The sequence below is a fragment of the Limanda limanda genome, chromosome 11 (genome assembly GCF_963576545.1).
Source record: "Limanda limanda chromosome 11, fLimLim1.1, whole genome shotgun sequence".
In the NCBI taxonomy this organism is placed as follows: Eukaryota; Metazoa; Chordata; class Actinopteri; order Pleuronectiformes; family Pleuronectidae; genus Limanda; species Limanda limanda.
The window spans coordinates 9,237,886-9,258,464 of NC_083646.1; the positions used below are offsets into that span (position 1 = coordinate 9,237,886).

Here is a 20,579-nt window from a genome sequence, read left to right on the forward strand (position 1 = left end):
ACAAGAAAATCCAGGTTACCTGTCAAGGCAACGAACAATGGTGGGTGGTCAACTTGGTACTTTGAGAGAGAGCAACCACAACTAAAAAAAACGTAATGGAAGATCAACAACATACATTTTACATAGTCAATACACAAACAACGCCACGTTTGATGAATCGAGAACATCGCAACACTACCTTTTACGAGGGAACTGTTGAAACCCTACGACAGTAATACAAGCTAAAAAACAAACCACGTGGTGGATAAGAAGCAGCCACTAGCTTGGTTTTCACATTAAATCTCTGGTTAACAACTTGGCCACTGCGGCTTTGTTGTGATGCTAACGACGCGAGCTAACCCGAAGCTAACTTAACAAAACTAGCGAGCTAATAACCAACCGACTAACCGAGTTTAAAAATCGAATTTAGTTTGCCACTGGGTTTAAAAACCGATAAACCTAAAGCAAACCACCAAGATGTTGAACCGTGCGACTCTTATTCCGCTTCCACTCCACCGATTGTGGGCAGATTTGTCTTGTGAGAGGTTAAGTAGCAGCGTTAAAACTTTAAGAGTAGCAACGTGGCTTTAACCGAGCAGCTAACATGCTAACGCTGGGTCTTCCTGTTCCCGTTTAAGAGCTCGGCTGACATTTAAAATGTCCCCAGAGGACAGAGGACACGCAAGGGAAGCGAACCTGCGTCTCCTACGACTTATCAGCTCCGGCCTGTTGCTTCGAAACTTTTATTCAACCTCGACACAAACTAAGTTGCCGTAGCTAAGTTAGCTTAGCCGCCGCTAATCGATACGCTCGAGAAAGGCGCCTTTACCCCGTCGGAGAACGGTGCTAGCTTCACTCTGCCGCGGTCACCCGAGGTCTCCTCTGCGGCGTCGGTGGTCAGCGATGTGTCGGCGGTTCGGTTCAGTTTCACAAACAACTCGTAGTTTGGCGAAATCCAGTCTTTTGTCTCTGCTTTTCAGGATATCGACAATTCAACATGGCCGCGCTCGATTTGTGGGCGGGTTGTTTGCCACAAATGAAACTGCGGCGGACCAATCACCGTCCTGCTTTCAAACCCGCACAAAAAAGGGTCACTGAGGGACAAGATGACAAAAGCAGGAGGGAGACAATTAGTCCCCGAGGGAAAAGGACTCAAAGGACCACTAACACGTTTTATTACTGTATCTGTATTTGTCCTTTAATGCGCTGTGATCTGCAACCTGCTTTGATTGCCTTCTATTATTTGCCTTTGTTAATTGTTTCCTGTCGTTTGCTTTTTTGACTTGTAAACCACCTTGTAACCGTGTTTTTGAAAGGTGTAACACAACTTAAGTCTATTATTGTTGTTTCATATTTATCTTTAAAATGTATATTTACATTTGGCTTCTTGTTAAAGTATTTGTATTGTCAGTATCTCCATTAGCACATTACTTGTTTACAGTGACAGCTTTGAAGTAGTTCTGGGGGCGAGACTTTCATCTCAGTGCATTGAACTTATTCGTGACTCATTTTGACCTTTCATTAGGGCCCGAGCACCTCCAGTGGGAGGCCCTATTGAAATTGATTATTCTTATGTTCTTGTGTTTGACTGTTTTGTGTGCTAAATTTACCTCTGGATCAATAAAGTATCTATCTATCTATCTATCTATCTATCTATCTATCTATCTATCTATCTATCTATCTATCTATCTATCTATCTATCTATCTATCTATCTATCTATCTATCTATCTATCTATCTATCTATCTATCTGACTAATGTACCACCCATAAGAGCACATCAAAGGCTACACAATATATATCCAACTAATCTATGTCGCATATTGAATACAAATGAACAAAATTCTTTAACAGACTTATTTTACAATTCAATATATATGCAATTACTTTTTGGAGTCGTTTCAAGGATTGTATATTGTGTAAATCTTGTCTTACCTTAGTGTTAGAGAATTTAAAATAAAAAACGCATTTTAAATATGAGAATAATAACTGACTTCATTTTAAACTCAATTATTCTGTAGAGTAAATTTCACATCCACACACGTAACAAACAAGAGCCCATGATTTCACAGGATTTATCTCAGAATTAAAATGATTTTAAGTTCAATAGTTACAAAAAGTGTTGAAATGCACAATTAACTTTCAAATGAGTAAAATGAAACTGTTTCCCCCTTTTTCTTTCCTTTCCTCTTTTACTTGTAATAATGTTTAATATAATCTTTAGACATAATGTTTGTACGTACTGTTTTATTTTTACATGTTATAACTTTGTATATAATTAATATTTATTCCTCCACATGTCTGTTTATTTAACAGCCCTGTCACTTAAAATATTTGTTTTGTGGTGAGCACATATTGGCAATGTCTGTACATATGAATACATTTGTTAAAAAAGACAAAAAGTGAATGTGATGGACAGATTTTATATCAAAAAATATCTACAACCTTTGTGATAAAACAACACACACACCTAAAGGCACAACGCACACAGACATAAAAAGTACAGCGGGCAAAATTGCAGAAATAAAGGGTTGACTGTGCAATATTTGTCAAGTAACATCGTTGAGCCGAACAATAGGACTTAAAACTTCAAATAAAAGATCTGCAGCAGTCTGTAGGTGAGCAGTTGTCTCACTGTCAGTAGGAGAGTGTCCACTACAGCAGATGGATGAGATGTCCACCCATCAAGGCCAAAGAAGAGCCCTGAGTTATGATCGTCTCTTGCCATGAGGTCCAGGAAAAGAGGTCCAGTTTGTGGGGAAGTCAGATTTCACGTGCTGATCAGTCTTCTCATTTGGCTGCACTTTTCCCCTGCTCTGTCCTCTCGGGCACTGAAGTCTGATTGCGTATTTGGTCGGCTACGTAGAGGTAGTTGCAAGTTGCTGTTGGACATAACTTTGAGCTAGTATAATGGAAATACAGGCAGAGGTGGAGTCTTTGGCGAGTGGGATGTGCTACGATGGGGCGTGTGTGGCCTACTCAAAGGCGAACACCCGCGACTCTGGCTGGGAGACGGGGACCCTTGAAGGAGAGGCAGAGGACACATATTAAATTCTTCTATTTCACTGATTTATGAGGGTCCTCATGCGAGTAACTGCGTGCATGCCCTCACCATTTTCCGACAAGTGGCTCCCATGTGGCGACACCGACACACTGTGCTGATCTCTCATGAGCTTGGAGCCTCTCCCTCGTAACACATCTGCGATCTGGAAAACATTTGAAATCTGTTACACCCTTGTGTGCATGACCTACGGTGAGGGTGATCTACTAAAATGGCACTTGAGCTCACAGCAGTATAACACTGGTGGGAAGAAAAAAAAATCTGTGCACCATTCAAGTCTTGCCTCTAGAGGGAAGAATACACACAGTTACTTGACATTTTTGGCTGTAATCATCTCTTCCTCTGCCCTCCTGACCAGAGCTGAGTCAAGTAGAGTTTGAAATTGATTACATTTGTGGTTGAGAAAACTAAAGTACAAACAAAATAAATGGATGGGATTTTCCCGTCATGAGGTAACAGTGAGTGATTGGAAGTTTTGACATTTTCAAGGAAGTTGTTGACTGCCAATCTGGTAACCTCATTCGGGGATTCACTGCTTTCTGAATTTTGCCGAAGCAGCAACTCGCAATCATAAAAGAGCTGAAAACAGATAATACCATAAAAGAATGGATTATCAGAGTGTTATGCATATTCTTCTCTTTCGTGCCCTCACTCACTTTCTTGTTCCTGGCCACCATCACCGCCGTGTCGTTGTGGTAGTTCTTGAGGCTGCTGTCGGCTCCGCTCTTCAGCAGCAGCCGCACCGTGTCAACCTGGCCGCGGCCACAGGCGCCGTGCAGGGCCGTGTTCCCACTGTATGACTGGCCGTTGACATCACAGCCGTTCTGCCACAGAAAAACAAAAGAGGGTTACAGGGATGTGATTCACAAAGGAAACCACCTACATATACGGCTGAGCAAAGACAGTGAAATAAAAGATACAGCCATGGAGAAAAGATTATTTTGTCCATACGATACATCTCTAAACTCTGTGTTCTATTTATCTATTCTATCCATTTGAATAAAACTCTAACCTATGAGACATTTTTGAAAGTCTTATATGACAGCTAGAAAATAAAATGAATGATGAAGTGTGTATGCAGCTGATGAACTGGAACCTGACTGATCAAATACAGCTGAGTCACAACCCTTCGTCTCCCCACACACCCTCATTACCTCAATGAGGAAGTGGACCATGTCTGCGTTATTGTTCTCAACTGCGTGCATGAGAGGACTCTGGCCACTTTTGATGTCCTGATAAGAAAGAAAAACACCACAGGGAAAAAAGTCAGTGAATACAGAGACGGTAAATCTTATATTTGTGAAACTAGGTCATTGCTGAACTCACCATTGCATTGATGTCGCTTCCTGCGTCCAGCAGCATTCTGGCTAAATCCCTGTGGCCCCGCAGCACAGCCAGATGAAGGGGGCTCAGACCTGAGAACAAAACAGTAGCCGAGTTTTACACTGAGCAAATACACATGTTCAGGACATACTGTATTCATACACATCCCGTATATTCACACACACACACACACACTGCAGGTCTCACCCCTTTGCAAACATGTTCACTCAACACTCGGTATTAACTCTAATAGGTAAAGCAGTTTACAGCTCATTTTACAAACAAGGGCAAATAAGTGGTTTCAAAAACATTAAAGAATTGAACATGACAAGTGAAGGATAATATATTGTAACACACATTTAATGTATGTTACTTTCCACCACTGGGGGTCTCTATATTAAAACAGTAGCAAAAGGCCTGGTTTGATGATATTGTGAAGCAAAGTGGGATCATGGGATTTGTTGTTTTCACCACCACTGCAACTCAGGCGCACGTTACATTCACAGATAGGTAATGTATTAAAGTTTTATTCACGTTACACAGCAAAGGGCAACAAATAATTTGCGATCCATTACGAGTGGCCAATACAAACAGTGGAAGGGAAAAAACACCCGACTGGCTAACTGTGTGTTTTCCCTTCATCATATGTCGCGGAAGTTACAGCAGAGTTGGACAAATCCATGTGTAAAGGGCATATGACTCAATTGAAAGGTAAACATTTTGTAATGTAAGTAAACAAGTCAACAAAATTTATTGTAAAGGTCCAGTTGTTTATAGACATTTTAATGAAGAATTGGGACATATTATATCTTTAAATGATAGTGACATGATCGGAGAGGCCGAGAGGTTTCATTGATAAGCAGAAGACTCAGTTCTTTGTCGTACTAACAGACATTTTTCTTCTTTATTCTTTGGACTCAAACCAGCATTGTCAATAATCTCAACTGCCTAAGAGACGTTTCTGAGAGACATGAGAAAATGTAATTAAGAATCTTATTATTATCAAACCTGCTGGACATAATAGCTTAAATCAAGTCTTGCCTGGGCCTTAACTCTCTGAATTTTAATGAAAGAAGGAAGAGTTAGCTGTTCACTTGATGTAGTCTTGTGTTATTAGCTCTGATCCCAACATACAAACTCAGCACCTGAGTTATGGAAATTACAGATAATAGTAAGAGGAGCCTGTGTGTCTTGGGGGCTTTTGTCCATCATCCAGACGTGGATGTGCAGTTTTCTGTGCCGGTACCTGGCAGACGTTACTGTGGCCAACTGACACAATGACACTAAACTGACACCAAACCACAGAGGGAGCAAAAGTCCTCTTTCTTATCTGCTTGCACCCAAACCATCCAAACCTACCCTTCTGAACAAGGGTTCATGTTCCCTATATCACTAACTGAACTTGCATGTACCGACCCCAGAGAGGCAGTCTATGCGGTAACCAATATTTCATCATTGGATAGGGATGATAATATCATAGCTATTACTTTTGTCATAGCTCTCTGGTTATTAGTTGTGAATTTGCCCATTTCTCTGCTTGTCTGCTTAGTGTAAATTGCTATTTTATGGGTGTCTGTATGGGGAAAGGTAAACTGATGATGATGCCTTAAACCTATTTCCATTACAATTATTCAATTTCTTTAATCTAAATGTATTTAGGATTTATTTAATAATGGTTTTTGGCATTTATTCATCCAATTAGTCATAGGAAAATCACTGAAGAGGAAATGGTTTTGAACAATCTTAAGCCTTAATCCGGTTAAATCGCTTAATGAGACGAGCTATAAGAGCCGATCTTACCACAACTCACCCTCATAATTTCTGATCTCCAAGCACACAGGGGAGGAGGCACGAGAGAGCACCACAGAGAGACATTCACGCTGGTTGTATTCACAGCAGAGGTGGAGTGCTGTTTGGCCGTTACGGTCCAAGGCCGTGGGGTCGGCTCCCGCCTTCAGCAAAACATCCACTATCTCTGCCTGCTGGGTGATCACTGCCAGGTGAAGAGGAGTCTGGAACAAGAGCGAAAAGGACACTTCAGACAAAGTGGAGAGCTTCAGCTCCATGACCATAAAAAGCAATATAGAGCCTCTCAAAGTAGTTTTCATTTTTCACACTGCAGCGCACACTGGATGGTATTCAGAGAGCGTGAACCCCTGACTGATGCTGAACAATACACCCTCTCTCTACTGTCTTCATAGAAATCATTCCTCTCTTGCAATCTGATATTAATAGATTTAGTCTCTGTGTAGATGCCAATGTTTTGTAAAACAGTATTAGTGTCACTGTTAATAACTATAAAGTGTCAGAGTGGAAATCCCAGATCCTCACTGCTACCAAATGTAATAATTTGCTCCACCGACCTTGGCCTTTTTTTGTTGACAATCTCCAAGTTAAAACTCCATCATAGGAATGCACTGAGATTTTTGGAAATACATATGTTTGCTCTCTGGTGAGTATGCGGCTATAAGGAGACAATTAACTTAGCTAGACTGTAGCAGCAACTGAAAACTACAAAACAAAACAGGGAACATTATTTTTTACTATTTAAAAAAAAATCCAGATTTAACAGGTTAAACACATTGGAATAATAACACTATGTTTGATTAAAGCAACTTCTGTCAAGAAAAGGCTATAATAGATCTTGCTGGCTTTCAGAACAAAATGTTCTTTGTGAAGAAGAGAGTGAAAAAAATGATAAACATATTTTCACAACTTATTGCATGTTACTTTTTTATTTTGATAATGAGAATTCAATAAACCCGAGACAAACTATTTGTCAACATAACGCTGTGCCAACCAGCATCTTAAATGCGTTTTTTTAATTCGTACATATATGAAGTGAAGATTTCATGGGGGAAGTACAAAATACCAGTAAGCATAGATGGAGGAAGAGTGTGATTATTTCTGGTAAAGGCTTCCTTTCTTCTTCAACCTGTTGTACAGGTTAAAGGTCAGAGACTCAATAAAACAATGCCCGAAAGAACAGCCACCGCCTAAAATAAATAAACAAGGAACCACCTCCGTTTAAATTATGAAATGCAATGAGAAACAGGTTCACACATGTTATGGGCCTTTTCCCGCATGTATACGAACACGCCTCACTTACACACGCTAATCATAGTTGTCAACAATTAAGACGTGCACATAAGGTCTGTGTCACAGATGAAACCTTTTCCCCGTATATCAAAGAACATCAGCTGCACCACGAGACTGTGGTTCATTTTAAATGAGGACGAACCTGTTCTGGGACACAAAGGCTAAAATGAGGGGAAATACACATGTTTCCTGGGTGCTTGCCTGGATGAATGATGAAGCGCTGATTTAAATCACTTGAGCAATCTAGGATGTTCCTTTGGGTGAGGTCAGCGTGTATCATCCTGTAGATAATTGAATCACCTCTGGTCGGGGGCAGCGCTGCAGCAGCTCGCTATTCATTTCCGAAATACATTTGTTGTGTCATAAAGGAAGTTTTCTTTAACCTGAAGTTTTTAGCTGCTATTTGGGTTAGACAATAATATCAGGAATCAGGAACAGATTGCTGTTCTAGGTTTCACTTTTACTGTTTCGCGTGTGTGTGTATGTGTGTGTGTGTGTGTGTGTGTGTGTGTGTGTGTGTGTGTGTGTGTGTGTGTGTGTGTGCGTGTGTGTGTGTGTGTGTGTGCGCGTGTGTGTGTGTGTATGTGTGTGTGTGTGTGTGTGTGTGTGTGTGTGTGTGTGTGTGTGTGTGTGTGTGTGTGTGTGTGTGTGTGTGTGTGTGTGTGTGTATGTGCACACTGGGGGTTTGTTCCAGTAAAGACTATTTAAAAAATGTAGTCAGGCAGTGGAATTCCGTCAGTGTTCTTCTCTTCAGCTCCATTTTCCCTGAATCCTGTGAGTCACATACATGTTTACCGATAGGACAACATATACACACACGCACACACACACACGGACACGCACACACACACACACACACACACACACACACACACACACACACACACACACACACACACACACACATACACACACACACAGACACACGTGTGCACTCCCCTGTGAAATTTTGCATCCATTTTTAATCAAACATAACTAAAAGTAAAAGTAGCTATAACACTATTTTATACAGCATGAAGAAACTCTTGTAGTAGTATCCTCTTGAATCGCTTCCAGAACTACCTTCCACACTAATGCCTTTTAAGGCCTTTTAAACCAGACCTCTCAGAGTTGGCAAGGTCTAGCAGTGGCTTCCTGTAAAGGATTTCAAAGTGACTAAAACAAAAATCCAGCAAAGATAAGAGGAAGGGCGGGAAGAGAGCAAAGCGGGTTGCAGGGTGGAGAAGTGGAGGAATGAGGAAGAAGCGGAAGCGTCAGAGGGGAGTATACTGGGGAAAGACAGGATAACAAGGGAAAATCCCTTCTCTTTCCCTCGTGTCTGTCCTCTCACACACATTCCTGCGAAATGAGCAGAGCGACATGAATGTAGAGAGATGATGAGAGGAGAAGAAAAGAGAAGAGAAGAGACGAGAGGAGGCTTCTGGGTATAGCTCCGGGCTTGTGACAAACACAAAGAAAGGTGGACGGGAAGAGACAAATACTTTTTTTTGCAGTGAACCCTTGGGGGCAAAGACAGTCCTGATGCTCAAAAAAATAACACCGGCTCTTACGTCAGCAATGTTGACGGTTACCCAGATAGCATCAGTCGGTTGATCTGTTACGATTAAGAACCCAGAACCCTCTTAAGATCTATGCAGTGACGGATATGAAAAGAGAAAAAAAGCATGGTAGTGACGGATAGAGAGACACAGCGAGCGAGCGAGCGACACAGCGAGCGAGAGAGAGAGAGAGAGAGAGAGAGAGAGAGAGAGAGAGAGAGAGAGAGAGAGAGAGAGAGAGAGAGAGAGAGAGAGAGAGAGAGAGAGAGAAGGAAGGGAAAGTCCCTTGAAACTACCGTCAGAACCTCAGCTCAAGGTAGAAACAGCCTAGAGCAAGGGGAAGGAGGGGGGGGGGGGGTTGTCATGTGACTTCTCAGAACGAGGATAGTGAAGAGCTAACACGCGCAGTTGTGTCACTCATGAACACACACTCCATCAAAGACAAACACGCTAAGAAAACAAATACAATTGCATCACATCAACATGCACATAAACAACAAGAAAGAATGAATTTGAATTTAAATGACTCTGAATGTAAAAAAGTTTGGCAACTTATGGCAACGTCACAGAAGAAGCTGCAGATCATCTCCTGCATTGTAGAAGCGCTTCAGTGGATGTGTTTAATCTCGAGCACATGATCATCAGCACATGCTTTAGTGTGGGTGGCCCCAAGGGGGAGGGGGGGGGGGGTTCAGGTCTGCCACACACTCCACCATCAGCTGTGCAGCAAGAAATCCACAAACTAACATGTGTTTGTGTAGCTGAACCAATTGCAGATCAAGTGTGGGAGTATCAAACAGCTGAACTCATACCGTCATAGTATTTCAAATCGCGTGCTGCACTATTGTTCAGTTACGGTACTGATAGTAACACTCTGTCAAAAAGTTCCATAAGCAAACCACAGAAACTCAGGACCTGTCATCGATATTGGAAAAGAGGTATTTTCATTTCGCTTCATGTTTTGGGAACTTGGCCGCTGCCAGAAAATGTGCTCGGGTCCCTGCGACAAAAAAAGAAAAGGTTTTACAAAGTAGAAAGTTCCCTGCATGGCCTCGTTTTAATAAGTGCATTCTTTATGCATCCTCGTGTTCAGTTCAAAACCACACAATCTGGTAGGCAAATGACTCTGATAGGACCTCTGCCTGAAAATCTCCCTTTTTGGTTCTAACTGCATATAGCTGTTATGTGTGAAAAGAGAGTTTGTGTACGTGTGTGTGTGTGTGTGCGTGCGTGTTTGCGTGCATGAGTGCGTGCGTGAGAAACAGGATATCGCAAAACCCATACCGACAGGCCTCATGCTCTGAGGAAAGACAACAACCAATGATACCACCAGCGTTATTTCTGGTAAGCAGGGCCGTGGTGTCCTGTGTGGTGTGAAACCCCAGCCTTGAGAAACAACTTCTGCACGGCTCAGGTGATTTCTCTGCTGCAGGATGAAAGAGAGAAATGCTGGCAGCCCGCAGAGGAAGAGTATGAGGACTAGGTGGAGTCAACAGAGGGGAGGAGACTATGGAAGCGTGGGCTTAAGGCCAGCGGCTGGGACAGCCCTGGATTGGGAAACACTCGGGCCAATTCCTTGTACACAAACTTCAGTAAAGTACACCGCAGCTAATCCCTCACGTTGAGGTTACTGTTTATATAAGGGAACAGTGTGTTATGTCATTATCACCTCAGTGAAAGTTCATTAGGTCCATAAATGTCATCTTAAATAGCCAGCAACAAATATAACCCGGAATGCCATTCACGTCTTTATATTTTATTTCAGTTCATATCTTTTCAGTTAAGGCCAAGCCACGGGTTAAGAGTGATGAGTCACACTTTGCACGATGGGATCTGGGTTCTCTTGCCAAATAATGGTGAATTCTATATGCACCAACCCTGAAAAATCCCTGTAGAGATAATAAGCACTAGAAAACCATGTGCACTATAAAAAGAGAACCCTGGAAATCACGTGCGGTCCTTCCCAGCATGGGCATGGAAGAACAGGTGGAAGGGTGAATTCCACCCAATAACCATAAACCGTCCATGATGAGTATGCATAACAGCGTGCAAGACGAGGAGGAAATCAAGACACTTCCTCTTTCACTCTTTTCCATATCATGGCTATCAGAGGGGTGAGGCGGGGGACCCACATCACCTGACTCTCATCACGTTACACTGACTGGTGCTGAGACCTCTGTTGTGTGTGTTAGAAAACAGAAATGAAACGTGTATCAGATGGTTTTCTCATTGAAAAGGAAGATGGAAGTTTGCATGAAATGTAAATTTGTTCATTCTGCATCTGCAAGAGGTAGAATAGTATGTATGTGTGTGTGTGTGTGTGTGTGTGTGTGTGTGTGTGTGTGTGTGTGTGTGTGTGTGTGTGTGTGTGTGTGTGTGTGTGTGTGTGTGTATGTGTGTGTGTGTGTGAATGCGTGCACGTATGTTTTACCTGACGGAGGTTGTTGTAGACATCGAGGCCTCTGCGAGCCCACAGCAGCAGATGGATCAGTGTGCAGACGATGGCCAGCTCCCCCTGCACCACAGCTATATGGAGAGCTCTGTGACGAAAAACAAAAAATAGCACTTGAAGAACTTTACACTAAAAGCTGGAACACAAATGAATTTAGACAGGTCACAGTTTTCCTGACATTCTGTTCCACTGACACACTGTTTCTTCATCATAGTTATAGCATAGTTCAATCAAGTCTCTGTGTGTGTCTGTTAAACCTAGTGAACTGCATCATGACAGCAGAGTTGGTCAAATATTCCGCTTCACCTTTTCGGAAAAATATTATATTATAACAATAATATTAATTTTCAATTCTATAGCACATTTCAACACCAGTCTTGCACGGTGCTTCACAAGATGAAATATAAGTACAAAGATGTCAAATCCCAGAAAAGCCAGATCATAGTCTCCAGGGAATCCATTAAACATGAGAGTACAAGTTACATTAGCCTGTGTCTCATTGATGATTGCGTCAGGTTGTGGTTAAACAGAGGTTAAATGCCAGAGTATTTGTAAAGCTTTTACACTAAAATATGTCTTATATGATTGCTTATAACATGTATATACTTCCATGTAACATCCAACATCACCTTCAATTTGTGCATACAAGCCGCATAGGTTTTATTTTTAAACCAATACTCTTATTTTTTATATATTTTTATATTATTTATGAATTTATATATTGTTCATATTTGTAAAATTCTCTAATGTTTGTTACATGATTGCTTCTATTGTTGTGCAATGACAATAAAACAAATTAAATTCAAATTTTGAGGTGCCGTTGGTAGGTGGCTGGTCAGCTTTGGACTGAGCCAGACAACTTTAAACAGATTAACTATATTTGTTATCCCTAAAATGGCCTGAAAAACTCTTGCTTCATGGCCTCAAAAGTAAAAACCTATCTTTGTAATCAGAGCAGCAAATTCCACTTAATCTAAATGATCTGGCGGTTGTAACGAGGAGCTCCACAGGTGCCAGACTTGACTCACATGTTTTCTTATCACATCCTTATCAAGACTAAAGGGGAAACCTATATCTGTGGTCTGAACATGAAGCGAAAGAACAAACTGAGGCCAAAGTTTAGGACAGGGAAGAGCAGGAAACTGCAGCGGGGGGGAGGGCACATTGTAGAAAACACTATAGCAGTTGTCACATGTTTTTTTTTGTTCTTTCTCATGCTGTCAGAAGAAGCAGCTTCCAGTAACAGTCAGACTGGTTTTATGTCACTTCCTGTTGCTGGTAACAATGGCAGCACTCTTTCTCCTCTATCTGTGCTGTGAAATCCAGCCATTAAGCCCTATGGGTTTTTTGACAGGGGGCTTTCTGAGTCTTTACTGAATCAGCTTCATCCAATGGAGAAGGCATTATCAGAAAAACGGTATAACTGAGCGACAGGATGCAAGGACGCTTCTTGAGAATGAGTTGAAAATACCCCTGCATAGAATCTGAGTTCTCACAATGACAACAGCACTTGCACCACTTCCCTTCGGCTTGTGTCCCACTGACACAGAGTCATTAAGAAATAATGAGTTCCTGCAAGAAACCATTTCAATTAAAAACCTCTGAGGAAACAACAGCCACGTAAAGAAATATATTATACTAATGTCCATACAAAATGTTAACATCCTGTGTTCTATGGAACTAGCTTCAGTCCTTATTAGCTTTTTGCTGCAGGCTGTTACACATCACTCTAATAATCTCTTCCTATACCACATAAAGTATATCACAGAATGTGTGTATTCCTTACGAATCCTCTTTGACAACTTACAGGAGGAGGCATGTGTGAACAGAATTATACCTGTGGTATATTAAACTGAAGGATTGAGCAGGTGCCAACACACACTCAGTGGTGGCAGGAAAAGAAAGACACTATCTATGTCTGTGTATATAATTAAACAGTAATACAACGTGCTAAAAACAGAAATGGGATTTGAGAGTTGAGAGTTGACTGTATGTGCATGTGTATATTTGCGTGAATGCATACGCAGGCATGAGGATCAGCTCCACAGCAGAAAGCTTAAATGTGGCAGTGCAAGAGGGTATAGGACCTGCAACTGCAATAAAGAATCAGATGATTTGCTCCTGACATCAGAGCAAAAAAGCAGAACGGTTGGTCCCTGTTCCTGTAACTGAGATCATCACAGTGAGCAACTATGTCTCGAAAAAAATCCTTCTCCTATTTACTGTACAAACTAGCAGCTGCCCACCAGGAGAAGTGTTTGAGAGGTGATAATCATATGCTCTGACGAACAGAAGCCAAACGCCAGCTGCAGTTTGACAGTGTGAATAACAACTGAATCAGAGCTCATGAACTCTCGAAGCATTGAACTCTGTTATCAGCGTATGACTTCATATCGCCATGAAGTGGCTCTGCATCTGCATCTCTTCTACTCTCTTTTTTTTATCTGCATCCATCTCTCTCTTTTTCTCTTAAGATGAAACTGTACTGTTTCTAGTTCCTGGAAGTGGGGCAGACCACAGCCCCAGATAACCTCAGGCACAGCGGCACTGACGCAGGCAGGAGTCCACGAGCTCGCCGCATTAACACAGTCAGCCTCAGTGTAAGCGTGTGTTTGTGTGTGAGAGAAAACACAGACTGCAAACAAAGAAAAGAAAGAGAAGGCAGCGTACTTGTGGTATCCTGTTTGGTATGGAGGGGAAAGGACACAGCCAGACTGTACGGTGGGACTGAGATCCTTACATGTCCTGTGGTCTGTGGAGCAGCTGAGTGACGGGACGATGTGTCAATGCGTGTGTGCGAATAGTAAACAAAAGAGAAGCGGACACACACCACAGTCCACTTGTCAAGAGAGGACAGCTTAGGTCCCATTGTGAAGTCTTTACTCGAAGAACGATGCGACGTCCAGACTTGCTGAGGTGAAGGAATATTGTTCAATTATAAAAAAAATCTAGCACAATACATTTCATTGTAATACTCTCAGTGAAAAGAGTGTGTGTGTAGTCCATATGTAGACAATATATATAAAGACGAATGACGCGTCAACATTTGCTCCTGTTGTGGCCAAACTGAAGCCAAAATACACCGGATACAGTTCCAGCCATTTGTGCTATTAACATAATTTGGAGTTTGTAAAAAAAAAAATTGGACTTACCAGAAAAGTTAAGTAAACGTAAAGCAGGGTTCATTACCTATACGGCAGTCAGCCACAGGGGGGCAATCAGGATTATTTGGTTTCACGTTTGGGGAGCTTTCATGTCGTCCATCTTTATTTACAGACTATGGTGTAGTGGAGTTGATCTTAATGCTAAGGCAAACTCTGAACATATACGGAAAACATCACATCAGCAATGTCCACAGACGACTCGGACTCATACATCCAGCCAGCAATCTCATAATTAGTTTTTAAAAAATATCAACAGAACTCTATGTATTGCTATGACATTTGCCACAGATATGCATGGTTCTCAGAGGATGAATCCTACCGACAGTGAGGATCACCTAACTTTTCATCTAGCAACACCAGCAGGTCGCATTTTCACTCAACCGGACAAATATCTTAACATCTACTAGATGGATGGGCAGAAAATGATCTGAAGCCATTCATGGTCCCAGATGTGACCTTGTGACCTCTTGACCCTTTTTCTCTAGCGCCACCGTGGAGGTGACATTTGTGGTTTTAAGTTAAATGTCTCCAAAACAATTGAATGCACTGCCATGGAATTTATTTAAAACATTCATATCCCACTCAGGATGAATTAAAATAAAACTTCCTTGACTTTTTATTATTATATTGACTTTACCGTCAAACTCTGCTGAACTTTATGTTTAGTAAATACTAATATACAATGAGATGGTGTACGAGGAAAACACGACTATCTAAAACTCAGCTTTATGGAACGATTCTTATCCTGTTGCCACACAGAGGTTAGCATTTACTTCATGTGTTTGCGCGTGAGTGTGTGTGTGTGTGTGTGTGTGTGTGTGTGTGTGTGGTTGTACCCTTTAGTGTTATTTTTGGTTTCCTCTGAGAGACAAATGTGTAAATCTGGCTTAGTGCAGAATCCAAAATACTGTTTAAGTTTTTGGTACATGCCAGTTCTAACAGTATCTTGGTCTGCAAGGTGTTTGTATTAAGTGTTTGCAAACTCTGCATAAAATCCCATGAATGCATGTAAATCCACTGACTGACGGGAAACCTGTGCATTTGTTTGAAGGAGCTTAAAGATGAAAAAAACACACACAGGCTGCACATGAGGTGCACACATGAAGTAATTATGGAGAAGCAAGTGGCACAACAGAAAAGGAGAGAGAGATGAAGCAGATAGAAAGAAAGCGGTAAATGAGGAAGTAAGAAGCGGATGTTTGGTTTTTTTGAGCCCATTCATTTAAAAACACAGAGAAGAAAAGAGACCCAGACACCTGAGAAAAACCACAAACACTTTTTTTAAAGTGAGCGTTCACTGGTTTTCCCGAAACTAAGGTGCTCAGAGGCGCTGAGAACAGACCATGCACTGACATTGACGTAAGAGACAGCGCCTATCACCATCACTCATTATACATACATGCACGCAAACACACACACTCATATACATACAGTGTGAGAGGGGACGGGGGGCTGAGACTCTTTCTGTCTGCAGAATTCACACAAAGATTCAAACAACCACAAAGCTATAAGGTACCGCACAACCTTGAAGAGGTCTCAGCTTCATTACAGAGCAGCAAGATTTTTGAGAAGTCACACCACTGCAGCTCTGTTGCATTGTGAAGATAATAATCATGATAATAAACGTAGTTTCTATAGCAACTTACAAGGAGTTAAAAGGAGCTTTACAGGCAAATCATAGAAATGTAGAACAACTCAGCAATGTAACAAATCAGACGATAAAACATTAAAATAAAGATATATTTAAAAAACTATAAAAATGCCAGTGTGACGTTGAGCCAAAACCATAAAAGCGTGATCTCCCATTGGATGTTGAGACATGCATCACTTTTTGATTGTCCGAAGTATCAAAGCTTTTGAAATATAAAAGGGAGCCGAAACCATGAAGGGATTTAAAAGTGAATCTGCTTCATTAAGGGAAGGTGAAGAATGAACTGCAGTCGTCTTTTTTCTGCCTGAATCTAAAGATAATATTCATTGCAGTTCCTGTGCCGGCCATGCAAATGTATTCTACATATTTGTAAGAGTGGCAGCAATTTATTATGCCGGTGAACCTGAAAAATTAAACAAGGGTTGGCTGCACTGTTAAACAAGCCATCAATATATTGGTGCACATTTGAAACTAATGCTCTTGCCAGTTTGTGTCAGCAGCAGACATATCACAGTGATTCCCTGAAGTAAATATAACACAAGACACTAAGCGGCTGTGATATGTCACAGGACTTATGTTATGTTTCTGTTTGATGTTGGTCATCACGAGTTTGTTTTCAATGGATGAAAATTATGCAATTTTCCATTTACACCACAACATCAAAGCTCCATTTGATTCTTGGACCTGCTACCTTTTCAGTCACATGACTCTTTGTAAGGGATGATCGATGCATGTGTATAGTGTGTGTGTGGGTGAGTGTGCGGCCTTGTGTCAGTTTGTCGTTTCAGTTAGTGCGTAGGCGGGTGTTGAACCTTTAGACAAAGTAAAGTAACCATGCGTTAAAGTTTAATATTTGCATTCATGTGGTCTCAACAGCTCCGTCCTGCGTACAGTATTCTAACCCCCCCCCCCCCCCTTTGAACACCCTGAGAGACGAGTCAACTGAAAATTATAATTCATACGTGCACGCATTAGATAATATCTGACAACTCAACTTTCAAGTTTAATGTGTTAGATCAAAGTCTCCATCACCCCTTTGTGAATCATTCCTGATCTACACTAAACCAGTTTCCCAAAAGGAAGTGAAACCACAGAAAAGAATTGCATTGAGCAAGAGAAGGGTCAGTGACTATAACTGTTCAATATCATGACAGAGGCGCTGAGATGATATCACCAACGTCTCATAAACCGCATCTTGGTTGTGCAAAGTGAGAGCCTTTATGTATTTATGAGGTCAGGCCGGAGATGTTTGAGTCCAGCCCGGTGAGTCACATTCTGTGACATGTTATTTAATGGGACCGTTCCACTTTCACTTTGGTTTCCACGTAAAACAAACAAGTCTCAAACCTGCAGGGAGCCGATAAGTTGAAATGTCTGACACTGGCTGGTAAGCAGCTATGAAACCTCAGAGGTCTCTTTTCAACATCCAGTTTTTAATATTTTACAGGAGGAAGAGCTGAAGCGTGAATGTTTAAATGAACAGTGGAGTTATTTGTCTTTAACCGCCTCAGTTTCAATGTCCTGCTACATGCTGGCTCACTGTAGTTATTTACTAGGACACCTGTATATCGTTATCATAAATCCAAAACTCGATGCTGCAGAAAAAGGCCTAGTTTAGTTTATATAGCGATAAATCTGCAGACACACTATAAACTATGTATGGAAACTTTATGATGGAAGATTTGACAGAACCCTTCAGGATAGAATATTTTGTGATTCTTACCTTCACTAAAGCGGTTAGGTTTTCACCACTGTCCATCTATTTTTAGGTTAGAATAATCCAAAAACTACTGGATGGATTAACATCAAACCTTTTGGAACCAGTCAGGGAGGAACCAAATATATTTTGGATTAGGGAGATATATTTTTTTTTTCACATTCTTGGAGAATAATTCATGGATCATGGAAAATAACAGGACATGTTTAGGGGACTGATATTTAGCGACTGTAATTATAGATCCAAACAAAAAAATGATCGAGGGAATTTCAATGTGTTTTTTATAATGGGACTGTTACGCCTTGGAGGTCTAGTTTTATCTCGTATTGTCATAATTTTCAACTTTAATTGAGTGTAACGTTTATGCTGGGGTTTAGAAGTGATGAGTCACCATTTCCTAGAAGTAAGGAATATTTTGTATATCAAACTTTAAATCATTATTCACAGCCTCATCATGTACAGTCCATCACAAGTTTAAGATCTCGGTCTGTACAGGGGGATATGAGAGGTGAGTCTGCTCTGTCTCAACAAAATGAATCACAATGACTCTGCTGGATTTCACAGAAAGATCATGAATAACCACAAACTCAGAAATGTGATGAATGGTAATAATGTGTTAAATTCACTGCATGGGACTTAGATATTGGACGGATGGATCGATGGATGGATGCATTGATGGATGGATGGGTAAATGATGCACATAGAACTTGACTCATCTGGTGGACTGACGACCACATTTTCAATCTAAGCCACTTTTGAAAAAATGTGAACATACGTGTCTCCATCCTCATCTTGATGTGTAGCCAGAGCGATGCCAGCCAGCAGGTTTTCTGTCTGGTAAGCCAGAGGGTGGTCGGCCTCCAGGACCGTGGGTACATAGAACACTGGGTAATGACCTTTACATTGAAGGAAAGAGAGAGAGAGAGACATGTAAGGTATAGGCACAGAGGAAACAGAAACAGTATAGGCAGCATGCTGATACACAGACTATGAAACGGCTGACGTGGTAACAAGTTATTTTTTTCTAATAAGGAAGGGTTCAACCCTTTATGTTGGCCTATGTCTACAGACTGTTCACTTGGTTAACTGGCTCAGTTACTTTCAGGAGGCCTGAGTGAAGAGGTGGAGCTGGAGAAGATGCTGACTGGACACTTTGTCATTGATTCAGCTGTAGCTGCTGGATAGTATCAGCTGAGAATGTGATGCTTTTTTCCATCAGCTTTCAACATCGTGGCCAAAAATAAAAATGTGTGGGAGAGGAGGGTGTACTGTGTGCTGTTATCGTACGAGTCAACCCATCAGCAGCAGTCATGTAAAACCACTAATCTATTCTGTAGAGTCTCTCGGGTTAATGAAACCTAAACTGTGACTCCAATGTGCGTGTATTTACAAAACATCCTAATTCTGTTTCTAAAGACAACAGGAATGTCAACATCAAATTATCCCAGAAATCACTGCAAATATTGAATGTGCAGCAACAGTTGGTGGTTGATGCGAGTTTACGCATGGAATAAAAATAACTATATTTATATTTTCAAAATACGAGGTGCTTGCAAAAAAATGAAACATTGAAAGCAAAAAATAAAAAAAAAACAGTTTAAAAAAGATATTGTGCTGGTGTGTCTGGATGTAGAAGTACTCACTGTAATGCATCGGATGCAGAAGGCGCATGGGGTATTCCTCTGCGCTCTGCCCCGGTTCTTCACTCGCTGCTGCTCCGATTCGGTGTTCATTCAAACGACCTGTCAAACTCTCCCGGAGAACCAAGTCCACGTCCTGCAAAGAGGAGACCCGCTCTCCGGTCTCTGCAGGAGCCGGCCACCGGGTCCGGGTCTCCGGCGACCGGCTCCGGGTCTCCGGCTCCACTGGAATCGGTCGTTTCCTAAAAGGGAGTTTGAGGGAGGAATTGTCCGCTGGTCGTTTGCGAGCAGCTCCGGGTTCTGAGCTCCTGCTGGTCGTGGAGCAGCTCGTCTCCAAAGTGCTCGTCCCCGTGCACGCAGCTGGAGTCCGGGACCCGGCGCCCCCGCGCTCCCTGTTGGTGGTGCGCAGATCCAGCGGCGCGGCAGCAACACACCGGTGGTCCCCGTTCATGGTCATGATCCTCGGCATCAACCGGGGGGTGAAGTGCTCCGGGTGCGAGGAAGGAGTCTCAGGTGAGACGGGACTGGAGAGACGCCCAGTGACAGCTGTGGGATCAGTCCATCCAGAGAGTGGCACAGCGGTGCGCAATTCCCTGCTCCATGAAACCAGTCAAACCATCACTCTGCTTTCCTTTCCTGTCACTGGTGTGCGTTCACATCCACTGATTCACTGGGCTTCGGTTTTCTTTTCGGAGAAGAGCCAATGGCAGTTTGGTGCAGATTGCGCGTGTCCTGCAACGCACCTATAGAAACATCTGCAGGTGGAGATCTGCAGCTGCGCTCATCACCGCGACGCTGCGACTTTAAACCGAAACGAAGTCACCGTGGCTCTTTAATTAATGCTGAGTGAGGCAGGAAAAGAGAAAGCACCGATTTGAATTCATCACAATCTCTGCGTTTCCGACTTCTCTGACATTTGACTGTTTTGCAAAAAGACATGCACTGAATTTCTCAAGA

The 20,579-nt window shown here is 42.0% G+C and overlaps 1 protein-coding gene across 1 annotated transcript; it reads right to left on the minus strand.

The window, feature by feature from the left end:
- Window positions 1–2,384: 2,384 nt before the first annotated feature.
- Window positions 2,385–20,288, minus strand: bcl3 (BCL3 transcription coactivator). Its single transcript, XM_061081792.1, has 9 exons — window positions 19,626–20,288; window positions 18,758–18,878; window positions 11,430–11,538; window positions 6,172–6,373; window positions 4,365–4,453; window positions 4,193–4,270; window positions 3,695–3,862; window positions 3,090–3,183; window positions 2,385–2,998 (listed from the first exon to the last, which is right to left on the minus strand). Exons 1-9 carry the CDS (start codon window positions 20,089–20,091, stop codon window positions 2,880–2,882), a joined length of 1,446 nt encoding a protein of 481 aa, XP_060937775.1. The 5' UTR covers window positions 20,092–20,288; the 3' UTR covers window positions 2,385–2,879.
- Window positions 20,289–20,579: the final 291 nt, after the last annotated feature.